Raw genomic sequence first — 24,550 nt, 5'->3', positions numbered from 1 at the left:
GGAGCCCAACAATGTGTTGTGCTGCACTTTCAATCTTCGAACTTTTACCCGTCGCTTCCGTTACACGCCGTGCTTCCATTTCGTATTTTACTATATTTTTCCTCTTTTTTTATGCCAGACTGAGGAATTCCTTGTGCAATAAATGCCCAGGATATCTGACGCTAATCCTGATGGATTATTCAGTGTTTCCGCGCACGCGCAATAATCCGGTCAACGACGTTCAATCGTATCGTCCAAAATGTGCAAAAAATGACGCAGCGAAAATGGATTCTGGAAGTAGTGCAGGTCAGTGTGCTGTCGGACGTTCGATAAAATTAGCGTTTACACAACCGTGCGGTAACGATTATCGAATATAAATATCTCGAAATTGCATAAACCTCCAAAAATCTCATAAATAATTGAATCAATAGATTTCGATTCCATTTTAAATCGTCACAAACGTGGAAATTAAACGATCAAATTTCCTCACCTCGGGTCATAAACATTCTCCATTCCCTGACGTCCCAATCTGACAAATGGACAACTCCCTCAAAAGCTTCTCAAAGCTTTTCCTCTGTGTCGAGAAAAATCCCGAGCCCTCCAGAGGTCAAAGAACGATTGACAGTTCCATCGATACTCGTTTGAGACAAAGCCTGACAAAAATTCGAGTCCAATGATAAACAAAGAAAACAAGAAATAAAGAATCTTTAGAATCCGAGTGGAGATTCATGTACGTCGAGGATCGTCAATTTAATGTAGCATCACTGTTATGACAGTTGGCCCTGCTGGGCCGAGCGGTTGTTCTGAATATTTTACAGTCCATTCCAGCATTGATTCACTCGACTTGCGGAGCTCTCCCCGTCTGCTCGAGTTAACCCTGTGCATTCTTGCGTCCTCCCCTACACGGAAGTTCGAGTTTATATACGTGCCTGCTTAAATACATACAGACACAAGCATGTGTAGGAAATTTTGTGGACATCTATATAAGCAACATATGGACTAGTTTCCTTTAACCCTGTCTGTGTCCTAGCTTACTACCTCGTCTCAACTTTACTTTCCAATCCTCAATGCGAAAGCCTCCAAATAGATATTGGCATCTCTCCGGTGGATAAAAGACGCATGAGGTTGGATCACAGCCAAGATGCATGCGCGCCATGTACACAAATACAAGTTTCGAGAGTCCTCCTTCTGTTTTCAGCCGGGATATGTCCTATCTGTACACGGAGATATTGATACTCGTGTATTACATATGAAAATGTAGAGAAGAAGGATCACGAGTGAACCTTTGATCGAAATTCCTCTCGAACGGATCAAATGTTCTGCAGCAAATACTCGAACGAATATTTCATCATAGAATTCGAATGGCACGTATTACCGACGATACTTCTGCTCCATTTTTAATACGATCTTTCGTTGGGTCCCTTGATATGTGGGAAGAAACAACGACTGGCATGATTCATGGTTACTTTGCCAGGAGATCAGCTAACCTGTGATTTTGCCCAGTATTTTTCCAAAGTAAATAAGGCTGAGTGACCATTTCCATATTTTTGTGTCGCTCCGTATTACGCCTGAGAAAGCGGGGGGAAAACACAATGGGGAAATAGGCGTTTCGGTGGATGCTCGTAAAAAATGCGGCGCTGTGTGTTCATTTGAGCCCATGTTACACCATGAAACTCGGCTTTTACGAGCTTCCGGATGGCTTTGCCAAGAGCTCCACGAATTCTGAACAATGAAAGCTCGTAAAGTCACGCTGATGCAACGCTGATATGCACCTCGCGTATGTATAGATATGGAAAAACGTCACGCGAACTAAACTAAACGGATAACCTTCAGTAATAAAAGTCGAGCGTACGGGATACCAAAAGGGACACTTGAAAATTCAACCTCACTTTTCTTCACATATATTTTCATGTTTTATACACATCATTACTCCACATTTTGAATCTTCCTTCGCGACTGAAGAGAATTTCTAGTTTTTTACTTTAATTCTTTTTCGTAAACGAAATATAGGAACTTTTTATTTGGAGCGTGCTCCAGATTCTCATTGCTGAATTTAGAGCATGGGAAATGCTCTCAATATTCTTCTCTCGAATCGAGATAACCGTTACACTGTTTTCGTATACAGCATCGGTCTCCGGACGAATACTCTGTCACATGTTTATTCGAATTTCGAGGTTTTTGGATTTCTGGAAGTTCCCTTTCGAGGATAGCCTGCGAGAAAGCAGGAAAATTTGCGATTTGGAGCAACGGTCCTTCGGTCTCGGAACATCAGGAATTTCGCTTTTTGTCGAAATTTCTTTTCAAATGCATATCGAGAGAGGACAATTTTCGAGCAAACTTTATTTTGAACGAACCTCGAGCGCTCCTATAATAAATAATTGGCCAAATAGGCTCCCTTCGTTTTATCGAATTGTCTTTTTAATTGAAACTGGGCATATCGCGGTATCGACGAAGGAACAAATTTCACGAAGCTGATTTCGCTCTCGGCTCTTTCCCTCTCGCTCCATTTATGTATACATTCTGTCTATAATTATTGCAAATTGATTGTAATCAAATTTCCTGTGAGGGGGCGCGTCAATTTCCTGGTTGCTTTGCACCGGCCGGTGTACGAAAACGAGCACATTCGTATTCGATTCGATTCCCGATCTGACTTTGCCCCGCAAGCTACGATTCCTCTGTGCCGAGCAGAATCACGTTCATTAACGGTGAAGATAAGAAATCGCTATTTTTATGCATCCAATTCCATGCGCGCGGCGGGTTGAATTGAGGTGACTAAATCGTGAGCTTCCAACCAAGTAAATCAACGATGGAAACGTAAAATCAAGCTGAACCGCAGTCGGATTCGATTAATTAATACGAAACGTTTCCAATATCACGTCGAATAAAATCAAAGAAAATCAGCCAATGACCGGGCTGAAAATGGGGCTCGCAAACTTCGAAAAACGGAACGAAAACGTGGTTTTTATAAATGTCACCATGCGAATGATAAAATTAATAAATGGTAATGATGTTTATGAAATTCACAAAGGCGACTTTGTCAATGACAGTTACACCCTTCTGACCTCAAGGGATCGATATCGAACGTATGTACAGTGATATTCGCCGGAGTACACTCCGCGTGACCCAGATTATATTCCTCGCTCTCGCACTCTTTGTGCCCCGCTCTGCCCTCGATATACTCGTCTTCGGCTTCTATATACTTTACTTCTATATACGTGTCTATTACTAAATACAATATTGATAGACAGCACACACACATGGAAGGCTCGAAGCTCTTCGATAGGGCAATCGATCCCACCGGAAACGGTCGTGCACAGCGAATCGTTTGTTGTACTCGACTGCCTAAAAAATCTCAACTTTTTGCTGCTACACTTTGCAAGAATCGGGCATAAATAATTATGGGAGGAGTGAAACTAGATTTTTCGGAAATGAGTTTTATCATTTCGAAATGGAGAAGCCTGAGAAAAAACGAGGCTTTCGAGGGTTTTTATGCTTGATGGATTAGCGGAAATGCGAGGAAAGCTTATTTTCGATTCTCAGGCATAAAATCATTAGTTCTCAGGGATTTTGCGCGTTCCCAGCATATTATTTCCTGCCGACTTGTGCCGGTCGAGCAAGAGCTTTTTCTCAAAAACACGGGATCAAACAGCTTTTTTCTTACGCACACGTCATATCGAGGAGTTTTCAACGCGATTTTCACATGGCTGACCCTTCAGTCGCAGAGCTTTTTTCAGAGGCTCGTATCGCGTTTGAAAAAGTTAGTAAGAGCGAGAGGCCGAGAGGAAAAAGGCAATGAGCGAGTTCTCTCGATCCGCAGCTGAAAGGACGGTAACGAAGCGAAGCGCACCGTCAATCTCCCCCTAAACTTCATCTTCGGAAATTTACGATCCCCGCGATTCAACTTTTCTCTGCAAAGTTTCGCGCGAAAGAGCCGATAGAAAATTAAACGCGCGAAGAAAACAACCGGGCACTTGGTGAGAGATAAACGAGTCGATTAATTTCGCAATTTATTAACACTTTACAAAGCGTAAAAAGCTTCGTAAAAAGTATTCTGCTGTTTGGTCGTTCAAAATTCGAAGAAAATTGGAGTGAAACGTGTACGGAAGAATGATTAAGTTCAAAGAATTTTCGATAAAACTATTTTCCTCGCCGTTGTAGAACGAAGAGCGTGCTGGATATTTCGAGTAAGATTCGATTGAAAATTGATCAAATATAAGAAAACTATTGAAAGAAGCACACGAAGAAGGGAGCTTTTTCGTTTTCATTGACTGCGTGCGCGTTCGGCGGCGCGCGCGGTGATAAAACTCCACACGTGGCCTTGTTCGAGCACTTTACGCCAAGTCCGCTCGAAAATGTTAATAGGTAAAAGCAAAGTTCAAGAGAAAAGTTCAAAGTGGATATGTCAATAAAGGGGAAAAGGAAAAATAAATTGAAGAAATGAAGCAATAAGAAAAGGAACAATTTTGCGTTCACTTTCGTGCCTCCGGATAAAAGCTTCGTGTGGATAAGGATTGAGAGAACGCTGGTGTGTTCATGGAAAGGAGTCAAGTTGTAAAAGGGCTGCAAAAAAAAAAGAAAAAGAACACGAAACGAAACGAAACGAAAGGAAAAGGAAAACAAGGAAAGCTTCCAGTACGGGCGTTATCTCGGAGATGCGAGTTGCGTCGCCGAACGATGTTTTACCCCATTGTATAGCTGTACGAGAAGGGGGATGGTGGAGCCGGGGGAGCAAAAGTGAAGCGAGGGTTACACGTTTGCATTTAGATAGACTTGGTTTGTACTCCGTCGGAAAAGCTCTGCTTTTCTTGCTGTTTTTTCGTGCTGCGTACATGTCTGACTCGACAAGGGCTTACCTACTTTTCCGTATATATTCTTTTTCCATCTCCACAGGGTGTCCCGAAAGTCCGAGCTCCAACGGGAGCATTTTAAGGGCAAATTTCCCTAGAGATAAGTCCTGCGGGACTTTCCGTGCACTTTGTACGTAGAAACCTCGAACCTAAAGGGCGAGACTGGAGGGCGCGTGACTTAGTTTCCGCGTGCGGTACTCGCGCAATCGCATCTGCAATCGTTGAGACTTCTTCTGCGTTTAGAACCGGGGAAAAAGAATAAAATATAAATGCGGATGAGAAAATTCCGATCCGGCGCGGTAAAAAGCCCGGGCGACAATAATATATTTTCGTTTCGATCGCGAGGAGGAGTAATGGAAAAAGCGAACGAATGCTGGCGACTCTTCGAGTCGAACGAACTTGATTACCCGACGCTCTTATACTCGTTATTTTCTTATTCGATTTTCTCGTTTTTCTCTCTCTCTCTCTCTTCGTTTTAATTACAAGTGTTTATATACACTTGGAAAAATGGTGTCAATTAAAATTTTAATTAATCTCAACTCGAAAGTGAACTCGATTCGTAACGAAGCTGAGAGTCTCGTCATTGCCACAGAACTCGTGTAAAACAGACGAATCTCGATCTGCCATTGAAACAGGATAAACGAGATTTTCTCCTCTTTATTCGTCCACATCGCCTATCGAACGTTGAGAGAGAGAGAGAGAGAGAGAGAAGGAGAGAAACGAAAAAAAAAATATCCACCCTTCCCGTGACTGCACACTCGAGATATCACGGACCAACGAAAGCTTCGCACAAAACTCGACAAATACACACGTTTACATTTGTCGATCTTTTTGGGTATGTGTGCGTGTGTGTGCAGTAAAGTACATGTATACATTTTTGTACAGGCTCTATTAATGGGTCACTGAGCACACATTTTCGTCGGGACTACCAACACGGGACGAACAAACGCGAGCTGTTATCACAATCCTTTTTCTCGCACTCCTCTCGCGAGGATTTAATTCCCACCGATTTTTCGATCTGGAAATTTATTTGTGCATACGTTCGAATATCGTTTTTACTATTCGCATTTTCCCCTTATTCCTCCCTAGGAACGATTATTATCAATATTTTCCTTCCTTCGTGATAAAAATCAAAGTGCCTCCGGATCCTCCAATTCGCTCTCGATAACGAGCGAATAAAAAAGTCCTTCCGTGCATCACGGTGCTTTGGAAAGATGATAACTGCTGATATTTACATCCCCGTTTTATGTCGCTTTTTTCACAAGTTTTCAGTCCACTGAGAATACTCCAAAAGAATACAAATGAAAATGTCGTTCCATTTCGTTTCTTCAATTTGCTTAATCACGCTCGTTCAATTTGGAAACTTTAGTCGAAATCGTCACTCGGCCAGAATTCGTGCGAATCTTTTTCGAAGATTCACACACAAATTTCTAAAAAGTTTTTTCAAAACTCTAATACTTTGTACAATCGCAAAACTCTCGAAGGCCGAGCAGCAACTCAATGTTTTGGTTGATAAACTTCTGTCGAGAACTATTCAATAAAAAAACTGTGATAAACGACAAAAGAGTTCATTACAAAGGTTCACGTTGGTTTTTATGATTCAGGGATGTTCACCTACGAACCGTGGCTCACCCGCGAAGGGTGGTAGCGCAAGGGGCAGCGGGGCCGATTCCGGGGAGTCGCAGTCGTCGCCGGCACGTGGACACCGTAATCATCACAATGCAAATTGTACGAGCACAACCGGAAGTGGCTCTAGCACGAGTGACGGGACAAGCAGCAGTACGAGAGACGGTGATTTATTGGCACATGCCGCTTCGGCCCTACGGCGATTACATTTTAAATCAGCCGGAGGCAGTCGAAGTTGTCGGAGCACTGTTCCCAAAGTTGTTGTTCGAGACTCGAGCAACGCGTCGGAAACGACTATCAACACTAGTACCGACAGTGCCAACACGATGATTACGATGGTAAGTTTATTATCAAGAAACTCATTTTTCTCTCCTTCCCTTATATTCCACTCTCTGGGATCCATCTACTGGCGAAAATATTCAATAATTTAACTACTTTTTCAAATGCGAATGCAGAGCCCGGAAAAAGTCATTGTTGGGACCAAAGTAATGCACGGGGAGCATAAAGAGAGTGGACCAGCCGCCTCAGCTCCAGAGAAAAGAAAATCACATTAGTTCAACTAAAATCGACTGAATTGGATTAATTTATTTTTAGTTTCACGCGGGTGGAATTTCAAGACCCCTTATCGATTGTTTAGTTGAAATATTAACAGTCGAAAAGTACAGAAATTAAGCCTTAATCAATCAATTAATCCTTAAAAGAAATTATTTCCATCGAGTTCGAATAAGACTATTAATATTGAAGAATATTTCCTTGAGTCTGCAACCCTCGGTAAACGTAAATATTCACGACCCTCCATACGTTTCTAGACATGCTTTAATTTGAGTTATTATAATCGTGGCTCTACGCCACGGAGGGTGTTGGGATTGATAGGCTCGAACGTGGGTATTGTTTTAATTTATTTCGATTCATTTGAATTCCATTGATTATTAATTTTTTTATTTCTTTATTATTTTTAAATAAAAAAAATAAATGATTGATTTATTTATCGTTATTAATGAAATTTTATTAATTTTCGTTTTATTTGAAGAAAACGTTTTCCTTAAAATTCAAAAAATCGAATCAATTTTGCCAGTTGATCGAAATGAATAGTTTTTCTTGGTGCACAAAACTTTTATCCGGGCTCTCAAAACGAAGGAATGCAATGAAAAATTTGTGATTCGTGTGTTGCACGGACTCGAAAAGGTGACAACAACCGATAGCGAGCAGCCGGATGACAGTCTCGATCTGATCGACGGTTTACCAGAAATGTCGCCTCCTCCGGTGGCCAACGAAAGTTCCATAATGTCGAACAATTGTTCGGCCCCTTCGAGCAACGGTTCTCCACTGTCGGACAGCAATAATGCAGCTGCGACGTTGAGAGCAAGCTCGAACAATCTTGTTCAGCAACAAGAACGAATAATCGTCAATGGAAACGCAAATGTAGTGAATGCTAAAGGACCAACGAGCCCGGCGGCCTCGTCTTCCACAATTTCTGTCTCCTCAATCTCTGGAACAACAATCGGAACGCTCGAAAATCAAGTTTCGCCGAGTGCCGGGGTGCCTCCGCCCACGCCTCTCGCAGGGGCTCGCCAGGAAAGCAGATTTTCATTCGCCACCGGACGGACTCCTCTTCTCCCGGATTTACGGACAACGGATTTTTTCAGGTACGAGCTCTTTTCCGATCGTCCATTCTCGCATCGAAGCTTTTAACAATTATGGCTCGAGGTTGATCGCTGGAAACAGTTTGAATGCAAACATCTCTCGAATCCGAATCGTTTTTCATATTTAAAAAAAAAAATTTATCGAAGCCACTGCGCAACTTTTGTTCTCGGAAAAATACCGAGTCGAATTCAGCAGCCCCTTTAATTGGCAACTATCCACATCTGCGCCCGTTTATCCCGGTTTTTGTTCGACCGAGCGATCCCTTCCCATGAGGAGGAATTGTAACAATTTTATTTGGCCGAAGGCAACGCTGCAGTTTATTTAATCGTTGCGGACTTCGAAATTCGTCGACGTTTGTCATGAGGCAGAGCTTTTTCAATTTTGCGCAGATTTTCACCGCGTCGGATTATCGGTACTCGAAAAAAACAGTTATCAGCAGCACAATCGTTTTTTGTTTTCCCTCTCGCTACCATCGCGAGTGGAGAATCAACTCATTTTTTCCCGCCATCATTTCTATACGATCGAACAAACTGATTGAAAAAAAAAAAATAGTGTCGGAAGAGTGGATATAAAATTGGGTAATTTTGCAGCACGCCTGTGCGAGGCTCGGTGGACGCGGGTCAACCGGATCCCCAACAATTGAATTCGATGTTGGCTCTTGTCGCGTCCAAGGACAAAGGCTCCAAGTCAAACGTTACGACGTCGAACACGGCTACATTGGCGACATCACCGAAGAACAGTCAACACGGACCGCAGACGGAGGCTGGGACTCAGCAGCAGCAAACGCAATTAACACAGTCCGATAAGCAGCAGGTTCCTGGTGGAATAACAGGAGGAGGAACGACGATGACGACTACGACGTCGACAAAGTCGTCACAGAAACAACAACCGACGCCGGGCAAACCGAGCATAAACGTGACGACGAATCCACTGGACATATCGTTGTGCGGTGCAACGCCACCCTGCGGAGGGGGTGCTCAAAATGCAAACGTTACTGGTCGAGGTCGAGGTCGAGCAGCGGGTGAGTCCGAGTTTATTTCGGTGTTTTCTCAGCTAAGAAAAAAGAAACCGAAAAATCAAGTTTTTATTCTTTTTTGCTCGACGCAGCCTTGTACCGTTGTCCTTTTTTCGTCCTTTTATCTTGACGCGATGAAAAAGCCCGTTCGCCAACGTCCAGCCGTTTTCCAACGCCGAACTATTCGCTCTCTGCCTTCCTCCAATGGAAGAACCGACGACGCATGCCTCTCTTTTATTACGATATTAATATTTACTTTGTTTCCTCTTTATTTCGTTGGTCGGTTTGAGTTAGTTTTTGTTCGTATCGATATAATTAATATTGGCAAGATGGTGCGAATGTGCGAGAGACAGAGAAGAGCCACGGGAAGATTGTAAAATAGAGAGAAGAGAGAAAGAGCGAGAGAGAAAGTGGCGAGAAAAAAGAAATGAAAAAGAATGAATTGATGTGAAAAAGAATGATCGAAAATGAATTGATGTTCTTTTACTTTCAGAATCTCATCCCCTCGTTTCAGCCATTCATTCATGGGTCAGGCTCTTTTTCCCGTTTTGCGCAATAGGTATAGTCCGCCCTCCACCGGAGAGACCCCCGAAAACAACTGCCTCGCCCTCGTAGCTCGCTTTCTTTCACCTTTCAACATTTTAAGCTCAATTCGTCCGCTCGCAAATGGCCTCCCCATTTTATTCTCGATATCGTAATTCTTATGCTGATGAGCTTCCCGTATTTTCGCTTCATAAATATTTATTTATATATCTCTCAGTCTCAAAATACAAAACTTACGCCATAAATTCGATGCTAATGTTGGCGAAAATTTCTTCTCGACGAAAAAAAATGATGAAAGAAAATTTGGTTTTTCCTGCCAATCTGCGCTTCGAAATCGTTTCAAATTAACAAAAATCTGTTAAACTGAGAAAAACGACGCGGGGATCTGACCGACCGAGCTTTTCAGCCACATTTTTCATCGCGAATTTCCAACTCGCTGTGTTTTTCAAATATCGTCATTTTTGACGGTTCAACTATTGAAATCAATACTGAGTGATGCATAAATATGTGAATTTTTAGTACAAACGTGTCTTTGACGAACGAAATATAGTCCTGGCTTTCGGGGGTCTTTTCTTGGTGTGCGAACAGTACGTTGAAAACGTGTGATGCTAAATAATTAATGAGCATTTGCAGAGCTTTTGTGCTGTTGTGGATTGCATTGCTGGCGCGTGTCGAAAAAAAAAATCAAGCGACACATCACACCACCACATACAAACATCACTCGCCACATGATTGCACAAAGGATCGACCCGCATAGAGCTGCTCCTTACGGAAAAAAGTTTTGCCAAAGTCGCGACGAAAGCTGCTCACCGGAAAGCGACGAAACGATTGAAGGATTTGAAAATTTATGAACAATTGGCATTTCCGACGAACAAAAGCCCCTCCGAGGAAACGATTCGCGAAGAAAACTCATGAATTTTACTCAGTGACGTTTCATTCGAACTTTCAGAAGCTCCCAAACGTTTCGGAGCTCCGATCGTCGAGGACTGGAAAAAGTAGAGTTCTCCGTCGGCAAAAAATTGCGAAATATCCGGAGCTACTCGATCCGTAAAAATTGTTTTCCGTAAGGGTTCGAACACCTGGCGATCTCACGAAAAATTGCGATCGGAATGAGTCGATAAGAGAAAAATAAAACGATAAAGAAAATGAGTTGGCAAAAAGACGGTGGAGTGTTGGAAAAAAAAAAAGAAGAAAAAGCACGAAAAAAACGAAGCGATCGCAAGGTGTAGCGTGCATAGAACGAAAACTGCTTTCGCCACACACTGCAAAAATCGCTGTCATCGTTGCATCATTATGAGTCCGTTGTTTCGTTTATTTATTTTAATTCGTATATTCAGCTTATCATGTATACATGAGCGCATATATACGTGTATATGAGTCATTCTACCGGCGGCTGCGACGTATTTTTCGAGAGGTCAATTCTTCCGTGTGCCATTTACTCTCGCATTATTTTAAGTAACAATTGGCGATGACGCGCGACATTCGGACGCCGTAATCTCGAGGATTATCCAGACGTTAAACGTGTTGTTAGTACATGGAAAAACTAATTTTTTTCATCGTTTTAGCCGGAGAAAGCCGACAGAAATATGAATTTTAAAAATGCAATATCGTTGGCCCAGTTAATATTCATATAGCCACGTTGATTTTTCATCATTCAACAATCGTTTTTTCAAACTCTTCCGATCGGGGTTGGTGCAATGACCCATATATTTCTCGAAAAAAATATACCGCGCGGAAGGGGCGGGCTGAGTGGGGCACCCTCCGAAAAACAAAACGAATTTCATCACTGCCAAATTACCATACATAAAAAATTCAGAATTGGTGCTGAAAAAGAATCGATTTTTTCCTAACTAATTTTTCGAACTTTTTGAAGATCTTTGAGATGACGTTAAGTGTTCACTCAACTGTCATTAGGTGATTTCTCGTTGAATCGAGCAAAAATAAAATTGCAGTGAATGTTCATTTCGGAAAATTGTCAAATGAATAAAAAAAAAAACATAAAAGTTTTCATTTCGAAGTACGAGCCACAATAAAATTGATAATTTTAGGATGCTTCAACGTTGCACTGTGCATTTGTTTGGCCAAAGCTCCAAATTTCGGTGCAAGAAATATTCAGTAGTTTCGATTGTTCTTAAACATTTTAAGAATGGTAACTTTCCCAGCGGGAGCGATTCGATGCTGGTAATTTCGAAATCGATCAACTTTTGTGTTGCAATAATGTCTCACTCTGCTCTCGTGCCCCAATTTGCTCGCCCCTCTGCATTACATAAATTTTGTATCGCTACATTGGAATTCACTGGTTATCTGAATCCCTAATTTGTATGTATAACACGAACTTGATGTCTATAATTTACTGGTACACATAAAAATCACAATATATTAAACAAAATGTGCAAGCAAAGGAGAAATACACACCAAGCACGATTGTTGATACAACCGAGGCTCGCTGGGGAGTTCTCTTGCATATCCCTCTTGTTTAACCTCACGAGGGTGGGCACACACGTACATAAATGTGTAGCATATACGAACGGGAGTCCGAAGCCCGTTCTATCTCGTTGCGTTTTGGCTCGCGGCGATGAAATAAATTGGGAGAGCCGTCGAATAGACTTTTGTGCCTTGTTGTAACGCAGCGATCCCACAACCGCCTTTTTCCAGCCTCCGAACGACCCTTTTCGCCGCCGATGGATCGAGGCAAAAAAGCAAGTCGGAGGAAAAGTGTGAGAGATGAAAATAAAAAAAAAAAAATTTTTTTTTTAAACGAAGAAAAAAAGGAAAAATACGTGCGAGACTCGAGGACTTTTACGTAAAGAGAGGTAAAAAAACGCAAAGAGAGACTGAGAAAAAAAGACGGAAAGAGCAGGAAATAAGTGCCACGGTGGGCGAAGATAAACTGTCTGAATCAATTTGCATATCTATTGGAAGGAAATTCAACCTCGAATTTACGTTGTCGTTGATTAATTGTCAAATTCAAGGGATTCGAATAATATAAAATACCTTTTATTATGAGGCATCGCATAATTTATCTTCGTCGAAACATTTTTGAGATTCATTTTCATTCGTTTTATTTTTCAAGTTTCGTCTACTCTTGTGGCTTATTCGCGGGCTCATCCGAAAATTTTGTCTCGCTTCCGTCCGCGCTTATCTTACTAAATTCACTGGAAAATGGAATTTTCACGCTAGAAAGCTCGTTCGACCGTTGTAGTTTCACAGACTTTCAGTTGGTTCAGGCCGTTGAAAGCCCGAAAGAAACTGTCTAATTTGCGCGATTTTTTGAACCAAACACCGTCACGCCGCGTCGGAATGAATTTTTCAATGATTGCCACACGTTCGAGCATCGATCACGGTTAAATTTTCAACTCGTTCGTATCTCAAAAGAGAGTTAAATAAATGGGCTTCTTTTATATTTTTCGAAAGGTAACGAAACTTGAAGTTTGTGCCGAGTAAACTTAACGCGCGCGAGTCGTTGGAGAAAAAGTATTTTCGTGTTCGCGAAACGTGTGATTGAGAGACGAAAATCGATTAAGGCCTGTTCCGCGGGGAGTTTCGTGTCCGTTTCTATGTGTTTTTGACACACAAAGCAGTGAGGAAAGCTCGGTACGTAGTGGGCCAGCGAGCGAACGTGTGTTTTGCAAACTGGCTTGGAACACAAGCGAGAGGAAGAGAGAGGGAGAAAGTTTAGAGGGTTTTGAGAGCGACGCGCAACAATATGAGCGCGAGCCTTTATGGGCGAACTCGTCGAGCCGTGGAAAACAGGGTGGTGAGTTTGGAGGCAGACGTTAACGTCGAGTACTGGAATAACACGTCCTCCAAATCGGAACAAAAAAAGGCAGCACACGAAGTACGTGTGTGCGCTGCAACAAAATTGGATAGTGCCAGACTAAAATCTCACCCTTCGACTCACTCGGCCTGCCACCCCCTTCCACCTCTGTCCTTTACATCGAATATTTTTAGACAAAGCTTCGATGAGAAACAAACTGAAAACGGCTTCCTCTTCGATAATCCAATATTCGAGGCAACGATCTATGCAATGAATTCTTGTGCCAACCGCCCTGCTGCGAGCATCCTCTCCCTGTTGATGTTTTGTTTTTTTTTTTTTTTTCATTCTCCGCAAGTAAAAATATGTGTTTCGTTACTCTATACGAGCATTATCCGTAAATCTACTCGCGTAAAGTCTCTTCGTGCGTGGTCTGTATTTGCTTGATAGCTTGCCACACCGAGTCTCCTCTCTTTCTCTGCAAGCTAAACAATATAAACTTTCTTTAATACGTACACACGAGATAGTTGGCTGAGAAAAAAGTTAACCGGGGCGGAAAATCATTGTGACGCTAATATAGATTTTTTCTCCGGCTAACCTCATTGTATTTGGCATTGATTGTGCGCGCGGGGATTGAAGATCATTAATTTGCATAATTCAGTGCCGAAATCGATAAGCTCTGCGTAGGCTGGAAAAAGGAAAAACGCTCCGCGATTCCCGTCACGTTCACGATGAGGCATACCGCTTCGCCGCATTTGTATGCAGCATCGATATAACGATCAGTCAGACTAAAGATCCGAATATACGCTTCCAGGTTATTTACTTTTTTCACGGTCTTCACACTTACCAAGTAGAAAATAGTTCGTTGATAAATACGAGACGAAAACGATTTTTCAACATGTTTCAACATCCGAATAATCACACTGACACATGCGATTTCGATCGGAACACTCGATTTACAACGAAATATTTGAAAATCATGAAATCCTCGTTCTCTCGTACACATTTTCACGAAAAATCACGTTTGCCTCTCTCCTCTCAAGCCCGACGAACGAACCCCTTAACGAGGCCTTAATTTCCGTGGTTTTTTCTAACGTCAACGAAGGTGGAAGCGGAACCGGCTCTAAGAGATCAGCACAGGCAACGATCGTCGTCCAGCAGCCGTCGCTGTCGCTCGATGCACCGGCGGCGACGATACTTTTGCGTCCGGACGCGGAGGCGCGGCGTCGCGAAGAAAACATGCGGCAGCTCCTGGACGTCGCGAACACGCTCACTCTGCAAGAAATTCACGATTTCGAGATGAGGTGAGTTCGATCGAATCATTGCGTTTTTAGAGTATCGCGATACCCAACGGACCGAGTCCGCGTTCCGCGAGACTCTGCTCTCCCGTTCGTTATTCCCTGGAAAAATATTGACACGCGACAACGAAAGAGAAACGAATAATTGTCTCGTAATGTAAACGACGGAACAGCCCAACGGGACAATCGCTCTCGTAATTACTTTGCTTAATTAAAAGAAATAAGATAACAATAAAAAGAAAAAGGAAGCAGAAAACTGGAGGTAAGAGCGCGACTATTTGCTCGCGGAGTTAAGCACGTCCGACATTCTACAAAGGAAAAGTTATGAAATTGTGATTTTCTGCACGAGGACATTCTATTACCTGGATTCTCGGCGCGAGTAATTCAAAGTCGCTTTTAGCCCCGTTGAAATTTTCATCCCCTTCGCTCCCTCCCCTTTGCACTTTCGGTCCTGGGCGAGGATGAATTTTCTTCTAGTCGTAAATAAGCTGAAAAGGGCTCGTAACTGTCTCGTATATTGATCCTTGATTCCCGTACCTCGTACATACTTTAAGTATATATAGATTGGACCAAAAAAAAAATGAGAGCGAGATATACGGAGTGGCGGCTCGTCCATTATCTATATCTATTGAAAAAGTGGCGTCGTCGCACCCCCGCGTTCTTATCTCCCTCAAACAAAAGAAATCGAGAGTGGTGGGAGGCAGATTTTCGTCTCAGCGTCTCCGCGACGATCTTCGCCTGTTTCTTTTTACTCTGCCACCTCCGCGCACGAGTCTCTCGCGCGCCGTCTTCGCTATCGGAGGATCAGAATTGCTCGCGCGGTGAGAAAAGAATAAAAAACAATGAGAGTGAATGGGAGGGCAATGGATCCGGAGAATCGCATGCGGAATTTCACTCCTCGATCAATGGATCTCTCTCTCTCTCTCTGTGTATGAGCTTCGCTATTCCTTTCCTCGAAAGCACGTCGATGTACGCAGCGAGAGGGAAAACGTGTAGCGAGACTCCGAGGTAATAGACGAGGCTCGATTCTCCTGGAATTCCGCTCATCAGACGCGACGATTTTTTTTTCTTGAAATTCTCAAGGCGAATAAGGCTCGCGAGTCGAAAAGATTAGACCTGAAATAATATGTTATTTTCCTCGAAAACTGCAGCGTTTTGTCGCTTCTTAGTTGACAGTCAAGCTGTCTAAATAATTTGTGCTCGCACAGAATGCAACTGTTCTATTTTCCTGAGTTTTTTCGACCCCTTTACGAACGAACACGCACAGAATGGAGCCCGGAACTCTCCGGCGACGGAAACAATTCTTCCCTCGCGACGCACGGATACAGGAAACTGCGAATCCGATTATAGCTCTGCGTCACTTCAGCAGGGCTTTCTCGACTCTGTGATAAATATATCGTTACTCCGCACGGCGTGGAACACACCGCAGGATACGGGCGTTAATTATTTCAAAAAGTAGACAAAAAATGTGTTATCTCGCGACGCGAATGCCCCGCGTGAAGAGACAAAATTGATTGGAGGCTTGGCGAGCAAGAAAATGAAATAAAAAAGGCTAATTATTGCATCCAGCCTCGATAAAAATGATGGAAAATTGGCTATTTCATGCGGAAAGTAGGTCGCTCCTCGTATTTTCATTTGAAATGACAATCATAGAACTTAGTACAGTTTAAGGGGGGCGAGTGACGGAGAGAAAGAAATATAAAAAACTCTGCCCTCGTCGCTCGTTTCTGGCTCCTGTCAATTCAAATTCACAACAACTCGAGTATGAAAACCGCGCGCGAATAAATTTTCTCCCCTGTGAGACACTCCGCGGAGTAAGGTACGAGGGTAAAGCGATATATGTATATACGTGAGAATAAACGATGATTCCGTGATTGAGTCGAGAAGGGAATGACGTACAGGGTTCCCTCCAGGGAAAAGGTGAATTGAAGGCACTGGTGAACCTGAAGAGGATTCATGTGCTTTTTCACTCGTTCTTTCTCTCTCGCTCGCTCACTCCTCCTTTTGCCTCATTCTCTACATCGCACATTCTTAACTCTACCTCTACAAGGGAGAAAGGTTTCTCGTCCTGGAGCGAGATGTCTGTGGATACGTATATAACTCCGGCGGAAGCGAACGTATAAAAAGCTTTGCGTCTTCTTCTCGATCTTTTCCCCTTCGTCTTCTCGAGTAGCTTGCACCCGATCAAATTCATTGGCCGATAAATAAAAATGTTAAATCCCACGAGGGATGCGCTTGAACGGGAAAAAGCGTGTGTCAATGCGAAATGAAAAGGAAAATACATATTGCAAAGATTTCATGAAATCAAATTTCGAATCGAGCTGCTGATTTATTCGAAGAGAAAAATATATTTTTCTCGAGTTTTTCCAGCCAGAATTTTTCAGGCGAAGCACCCGCACAATTGAGCTCGTCTTTCTCGGACTTTTTTAAATTCTGCTTCAACGAAGATCTCTATTGAAAGTAAAATATGCAGAATGGGCCAAACTTTCCGAAGCTGGACGTGAAAATATATTTTCTTACCAGTTATAAACTCAAAGTAATAAATTCCAGTCGTTATCCACGATGCAAAGTTCGCGCAATCAAAAGCTTCCCCCCGTAAGTTTGACCGACAAAATATAAATGCTTTATGTGGTCCGCGCGTTACCGGGGATCCTCGACGAGGAAAAAATATTTGCGCATACCCAGAGCAACGGGTTGATTGCCACCCTCGTATTTTTCTCGCTCTCTCCAAAAAATATTCTTCCCCTTAAATCGACTTGCGAGGATTCCTGCCGGCGGGGCTTGCGAATTTTTTATCCCTAAACAAAATGAAACGATTCGCAGACCTTTTCGTCTTTCTTTCCTTCAATTTTTCTTCCAATTAGTTAAAATTTCAGGATTATTGAAAATACTTGGTTCTTATTGAAAATTTGACCACGGCGGTTTTTTCTTCGATGCGAACTCGAGCTTTTGCTGAATTCGTAAAATATACTTTTGCAGATTTTAAAAAATGGATTCGCATTTTCACTTATTTTTTGATTTTTTTCTAATATTTAAATAGTTTAAGTCTCAATCTTTCATTTATTAAAAGAAATGTTTGATTACTTGTTGAAAGATATGGCAGCCCCCATCACAGCAGATCGCAATCGGTTAAAACTCCGGGCAGCAGATCGTCCGGCCGACCAAATTATCTGTGTCTTCCGCAGCAGAGATCGAGAGTCGCGAGTATGCCGAACACCGGTGTCGAGGAGGAATATTACAGGCAACGCCATTTCAGTATAACGCCCAAGGGTATCGTGAACAGAGGTGATTCCCTTAAGAGTCGGCGATCTCGCTCGAATAACAGCGTTGCCTCGAGCAATTCAAGGTAATTCTGAGCTCCAATAATTATCCAAACAACAAATTATTTTGCTCGTTGCTTTAATCTCGAAAGCAACGATTCTGGGCGGTTCTGAGTTTGCACGTGCCAAACGAACCTTCCTTACTGAATTTTCGTTTCAATTCCATCGAATTTTTTAACCAGAGTGAAAAAAAAAAATCAATACAGACTTTCATTTCCGGTGAGGTTTGAGCAATTTTTATTGAGCGCTCCAGTGACGTTGATGCCAGTTTCGTGTCGAGAGGCCATTTTTTCATGCTGTTTTTACGGCTTTTTTTGTCTAATGCGAAAAAAACGACTGCGTAGAAATTCATTGAAAGTTTTATTAGCCGCTGCGCAGCGATTGAAATCAAAAGCGTGTACCGCATAAATGATTGATAAAAAAAGAATTGTCGAAAAATCTGAGCTGCTGTCAGGTGGTGAAGAGAAATGCTGCGAAAAAATTCATAAGCTCGAGGATGAAGTGGGTCTGACGGGGGTTCAGTTGTAAAAAGATATTTGCTATGCCCACTTGTAGCATTAATTTCACTAGATTTTTACGTCGCGGCCGATCGTCCATCAGTTAAGCACCGCTGCTCGTTACGTCGGACTCGACGAAATTTCGCCAACCGCGTTCTTTCTTCCTTTCGTTCGTTTCTTCTTTCTTTTCTCTCTCTCTCTCTATTTCCTCGAGATATAAACCTTTCCACGGTCCTCAAGACCCTCGATAAATTTTCTTGTCGGGCTAAAAGTTTCTTCAACGCGTGCGTTGCGGTCGCGGATCCTCCAGAGACTTTTTCGTATCAAGCCCTGCAGGTTTTTTTTCTTAGCGAATACACACAGCGTTAGACCCGGAGAATCCGATGGCCCGGTGTGGAAAGTAGGCAGGAAAAAAATGTGTTTCGCGATTCAGCGGCCTTAATCCTCGCCTTTTTACAGGCTCACAAAAATCTCGCGGATAAGACCTTCAGCCCTGACTTTTTCCTTCTTTCTTTTCTGCGGAAAAGACCCGCGAGAGTCGAATAATTTTACGTCCCTTGCGACGTCCTGGATCCACCCTCGCTCCTCCGAAAGATTCAATTGTCCAAAATTTACGCTTTCGAACTTTACCAAGCTGCAACCTTAAATTAAAACGCGCTCCCTGCTCGCAGTCCTTTTTCTCTGCATTTATTATTCACTCAGAAAATTTCTATCCGTAAAACGCAGAGTGGACTTTCCCCTGCGTGGACGATGAGAAATCAGTTTTTGATGCTCTCGCGCGACATTTGATCCTCGCCCAAGATTTTTGTGAGCCCGGAAACGAGCGAAACGAAATGCATGCATGCGGGACGAGATAAAACCGGCGAATTCGTAGGGAGCCGACGTTCTGTTCTACCGTTGAAAAGGCGAAGAATGCACTCTCGTTTTCACGATCGTTCGCACGCGCTGAGTCATGAATCAATGAGAGCGGAAAGGACCGCGAGGGCTTTGTATACAAAAAAGAAGCTCTCGAAGGAAAAAGGTCACGCGAGAGGGAGTTTTCGAGAGAGTAGAAAAGTGAGAGGACGCAGGAGGAAAACCGGTGGAAAGTGCAGCACTGAATCAATTATTTTGATGGAAATATTGCGTCAGGGCTAGCAGAATGTGGGCGCACACACCATAAGCTCCGAGAGACCATCACATAACCATGTGTAAGAGAATAAAAAAGTGAAAAAATATGCTAGCGCAGGCGACGAACTAACGGAGGCTGTAAAAAAAGTGCGATAAAAAATTGGAGGTGCGATGGAAAGTGTGGCGTCACGCAGCATCCCTGGCTCCGTTATACCGCTCCGGACACTTTTAATGCTTAATCGTTGTACGCCTTTGAGAAATTTTACGAATCGTAGCTATTTCTGTTTTACGATATTCAATCAGTCATTTATTTCAGTTATTAATGAAACTCTGATTTTTTGCTAACGAACGAGTTGCGCGAGGGCGAGTTTATTTGTTGAAATGTTCATTGCCATCAGCCGTGATCTCGTGCCGTCATGGCAAACTTTTCCAAGTGCGCACGAACGAGTTTCTTTAATCTGAAAAATTGCCTTCCGGTACGTTCGTTAGCGTGCTGCACCGCAATAATTCTCCTGGGATATTAACAAGCGGTTTGTTTTCATTTCTGTACAGTTTTTCTTTTTTCTTCTTCTTCTTTTTGCTTCTCTTCCTTATCCACTCTCACGGGTTTAGAATTATCATTAACCTTTTCTATCAGCACAATGAAGAATCCTTTGCACGTATGAACTTTAGCCCTGGGAAAAAACGAAGCGTTGAGGAAAATATAATTACTTTTCCTTCCCCCAAACAACGGCGAACGCAATGAATTTTTTCCTCGAGACCAAACATTTTTTTTTCATATTCTATCAGAATATAATAATTCTCTTCGCATGCACAGTGCTGAATCATTTCAACATTCGCAACGAAACTTTTTTTCGTGCGACCACAGCTTATATAATCTCGTCGAATCATTTCGCTGAATCGAGATTGCCCAATTATGAAATTCCTTCGAGAAAGAAAACTATCGAAAGAGCGGAAACAGTCGAAAATGTTGGGTCAAATAATCCTAAGGATCCCAATCCCTTTTTGCTTCTCATCTGTACACCGAAAATCTGCATGAAAAATCACCCTCGACAAGGACGAACTCCGAGAGGGTCTGTGCTCTAGATCGAACGCGTGAGTTTACGTGTGGCGATGCGGTGACGTAGACCCACGTGTTAGACGTTAGAGAGAGATCCAATCACCGCCAAAAACTCCGGAAAATCGTCGCACCGAAGCTGAGCAATGGAGAAGAAGATCGACGAGGGCCAACGACGGCCATTCTCCGTTCAAGTTAAATCACTAAAACTGTTGAAGCAGTAATTCTTCAGCCCACACATCCTTTTCCAAAATTGACGTCACGAATATTGTAATAATCGCCGGTTCGTCTGATTTTTTAAGGTTGAACGAGCGCCTGTTTTATATCCCGTGATTATTTTTAATGGCATATCTCAGGCTATTTATGGCAGTGCTCGAGAAGTAATAAAAAAAATGAATAAAAAAATGGTGTATGTAAAAATCCTTCGGTTTTTTGTTCCTCGAACGATGTGGCTGAAAAAGGCCCAACGAATTGCGTCACTCTTCTTCGTAATCCCCCGCGATTTATCACCCTTTATTTTCATCTCTTTTTCACCCCTCTGTGTCTATATTTTTTGTTGTTTTATATTTTTCTTTTTTTTTTTTTCATCGAAATGTATAGTTGTATATAATTTTTTTGTCCCGGAACGCCTCTCATTTTCAACCCTCGTCGTTCGTCACGTCATGCGACTAAAACGAACACTCTGCTTCGCTGCGGTCCCTCCATCCGTTACTTTCGACGTGTAATTTAGCTTCGGTATATTTTGGCCCCGCGTACTTTTTACCCCGATGCAAGTCTCTTTCCATCCGACAGCTATTTTCTCACTGTCAAACGTTGTCATCGGAGGAAGCCAACTGGAGATTCCTAATTTCAAGATTGAACTGTCCTCTCGCAGAGCTAATGCCTCACTTAAATGCGAGTCACGTTCAATGCATGCGAAGATATTTGAAGTTATTGCACTGATGGTGAGTGCCTGGAAAATGGAGCGCGGCTGGACGAGACAGGGGAGCCGAAAAATCCTCGAATTATTTACCCCGTCAAACACCCTCTGGTTATTTCGACGGAAAAGGCTCTTTTCGAACAACCAGAAATCTCTGGACGCCTGGATACGCTAGACAAGATTCGATTATTATCAAAGAGTCAACATTGACTTTGATGGACGACTCGTCCTCCAGCGAAGACGGAAAACGGAAGAAGCCAGCGACGCTGAACTTCCGGTTTCTTGTTTATCTTGCTCGAAACGCCCGATTCCAAGATTCCCTTTTGCATCCTTTGATATTCTTTTTATGAAATTTATACCGTGGAAACTATTTTTCGTTGATGTTCATAAAAACGTCGCAACGTACGGAAATTTGAAGAATCGTTAAAACATGCTTTTGCAGCACAATTTTGTTTCTCCCCGTTGTTTAAGAATTTGCATACCAAAAGAGGTTTTAATCGATCCGAAAATGCTTGGGTCTCGTGTGTTTTTCGACGCAGCACCGAGCATCTAACAGCCTCTTATCCCGGTTCAGCGAGGAATTCAGCTGCAGGCTCTTTAGCAAGCTCCCGAGAAAGCAGCGCTTCCCAAGGAACAGCACCCTACCGTGTTCTCATGCTGGGAGCTCCAGCTGTCGGCAAAAGTTCTCTCGTCTCGCAGTTCATGACATCCGAACATCTTCTCGTCTTCGATACTTCGATCGGTAAGTTTCTCCGCCCCCTTAATTCCGGGTTTTTTGTTATTTAGTGACTCGGCGCCGACCCGAGCGAGCGCGACTTTATCGAATCGGAGAAAACTTTATTTTCGTGGCTAGACATTTTCGGGATGAATTCGAAAAAATAGCGAGAAATTAGCTCCATCCAATTTGCGGTAAAACCTTTCATCATCCTTTTCAAAGGAGTTTTTTAGGGTGTTTGAAAAAAGGATCAACTTCCTCGAGCCCGGCGGCGATCATCATCCAGCATATTTACGAGCGATCAAATACGTTTACAACGCTTCTAAGAATTCTCGTATACGTTTTTCCTCGCTGTCGCCGTGTCTCTTTTTCCTTCTTTTTGCTCAAATGTTTGTCGAACTTAAACTATCCTGGTACGCGTACGTGCACCAAATTCCGGAACAATTTTACGAGGATTGTATCCGTTTATATATATGACTACAGATTGTTAACCGGGCCTCGGTTGCGCGAGGGAGGAGTTACGAGGGCTTTAGATCGGCCAGCTTTTCGGTCCTCGTTTTATTACTCGTAAAATTAATTTCTTCGAGCTTCTCCCGTTCGTTCAATGGACACGTGTATATATTTTGTACAGAGCTTCCTATACGAGCTACATTGCATTCGGGTGATAAATAAATCGGTGTAAAGGAGCAGCTGTGCCGCCCGGTAATTCATCAGCGATACGTCGAACCTTTAAACCGGAAATTGCACTATTTATTCTCACGGATTATTCGAAATTTGGATAATTCACCATCCAACCTAATCTTTATGAACAAATACTGAATTTTCTCACCCTCCGATCGCTTCATTTTCGTCTTTATGCGGCGACTTTTTTTACCCTTATTTATTACGATATGAATAATCCAATAACGATGTTCTCATAAAAAAATATAAACGAATATACAAAAATATTGAGACCGTGATTGGATAGGCCTTCCGCTCGAGCGATTGTGTTCATCATTATTTTCGTCGTAATACGATCCGCCCTCTTCGCTCTTCTGCGTCATTGAATCGCTGTACAAAATCGAATTATCATCGGAATAACAGAGATTGATGAATAATTGAATCCATTCATTTCCATCGATTGAATAATTACGCTTGAAAAATACGCGGACGACTAATTTTGACGTTAAGGGGAGAATCGTTGTGTGACCCGTACGCGATCCCGAGTGTTGCCATTATCCTCGCGCACATTATGCAACCTGAAACCGACTTCCGCGCGATTTCACTCGTAAGAATGGCTAATTGAATCAACCCTTTTCCTACACTAATTGATATTTCTCTCGAACGATTACGTTTCTGGAATAAAAGCAACACAATATATGAAAATGTTATTTATAATAACGAAACATACAAAGGGACATTTCAAAGGGAATATCGTCAAATTTGTCATTTAGTTTTTACGAAAAAGAAGCTCCCTTTCGTGCAATCTCAATCCTCTCATTTTGCTAGGTAGAAGCAAAAAGGGATGCGGTAATTCGCTTGATTGCAGCAGCGAGTTTTCTCGTAGCTTTTCCATCTCATCCGGTTTCGTGTATAAGCTGTACACTCACTCATAGCTGTATATAGCTTCGTGACTTTATGCGACTGTCAGCAGGATAAAGGGAATGAAATTACGAAGAGTCACGACGCGAGGCACCGGGCCATATTCTTTTCCAGTTTGCTTCGAAACGTCGACGCATTTTACGATGTTCCTGTGTTACCAGCTTATTTTTTCAAATTGTTATTTCATATATTAATTCACATAAACGTTGGATGGATAACTGGCGCCCTCCCCACCGATGCTGATTCAATTAGAGATTCAAAGACTCACGAAGATGAAAAGAGCAACGAAAAAAGAGATTTTTTCCAGACCCACGCTAATGATTGGTCGGTTTGTGCGGGCGTTATTATTTTATTAATTCATTAGGAAAATGGGGACAAAAAATCGAGGCAATCCGCTTGATTATTTTTCTCCGCCTCGATCCACCGCCCTTTTGAGCAAATCAAGCTCGTTCGTAAATTAAAAAATTGATAAATTGGTGCATCAAACAATTGAATAAGCTCTAAGAACTTTTTTAAATCTCTCTCCTTTTTCGTTATTTTTTGTTTGATCGAATGAAAAATTTGAATAACGTGACTCAACGAGGTTGCTTTTTCGAATTGTGAAAAACCTTCGTTTCCTCTCGTCTTTTCGCCTCGGTCAATCAT

At 42.5% G+C, this 24,550-nt stretch overlaps 1 protein-coding gene across 2 annotated transcripts in view; it reads left to right on the top strand.

Annotated features, from left to right (window-relative positions):
- Nucleotides 1-234: 234 nt before the first annotated feature.
- The window catches only part of LOC122417402 (serine-rich adhesin for platelets-like), a 52,886-nt gene continuing 28,570 nt past the window's right edge, over nucleotides 235-24,550 (top strand). The window contains exons 1-8 of one of the 2 annotated variants that reach the window (XM_043430897.1): nucleotides 235-285; nucleotides 6,431-6,790; nucleotides 7,638-8,098; nucleotides 8,687-9,117; nucleotides 9,605-9,670; nucleotides 14,514-14,712; nucleotides 17,801-18,052; nucleotides 22,149-22,351. In XM_043430897.1, the coding sequence (XP_043286832.1) occupies nucleotides 250-285; nucleotides 6,431-6,790; nucleotides 7,638-8,098; nucleotides 8,687-9,117; nucleotides 9,605-9,670; nucleotides 14,514-14,712; nucleotides 17,801-18,052; nucleotides 22,149-22,351 (2,008 nt within the window). In that variant the 5' untranslated portion in view covers nucleotides 235-249. The remainder of the gene's footprint in view (nucleotides 286-6,430; nucleotides 6,791-7,637; nucleotides 8,099-8,686; nucleotides 9,118-9,604; nucleotides 9,671-14,513; nucleotides 14,713-17,800; nucleotides 18,053-22,148; nucleotides 22,352-24,550) is intronic. The other variant, XM_043430898.1, reaches the window with a different exon arrangement.

The sequence above is a fragment of the Venturia canescens genome, chromosome 10 (genome assembly GCF_019457755.1).
Source record: "Venturia canescens isolate UGA chromosome 10, ASM1945775v1, whole genome shotgun sequence".
Lineage (NCBI taxonomy): Eukaryota > Metazoa > Arthropoda > Insecta > Hymenoptera > Ichneumonidae > Venturia > Venturia canescens.
This window is presented reverse-complemented; position numbering and strand designations above follow the sequence as displayed.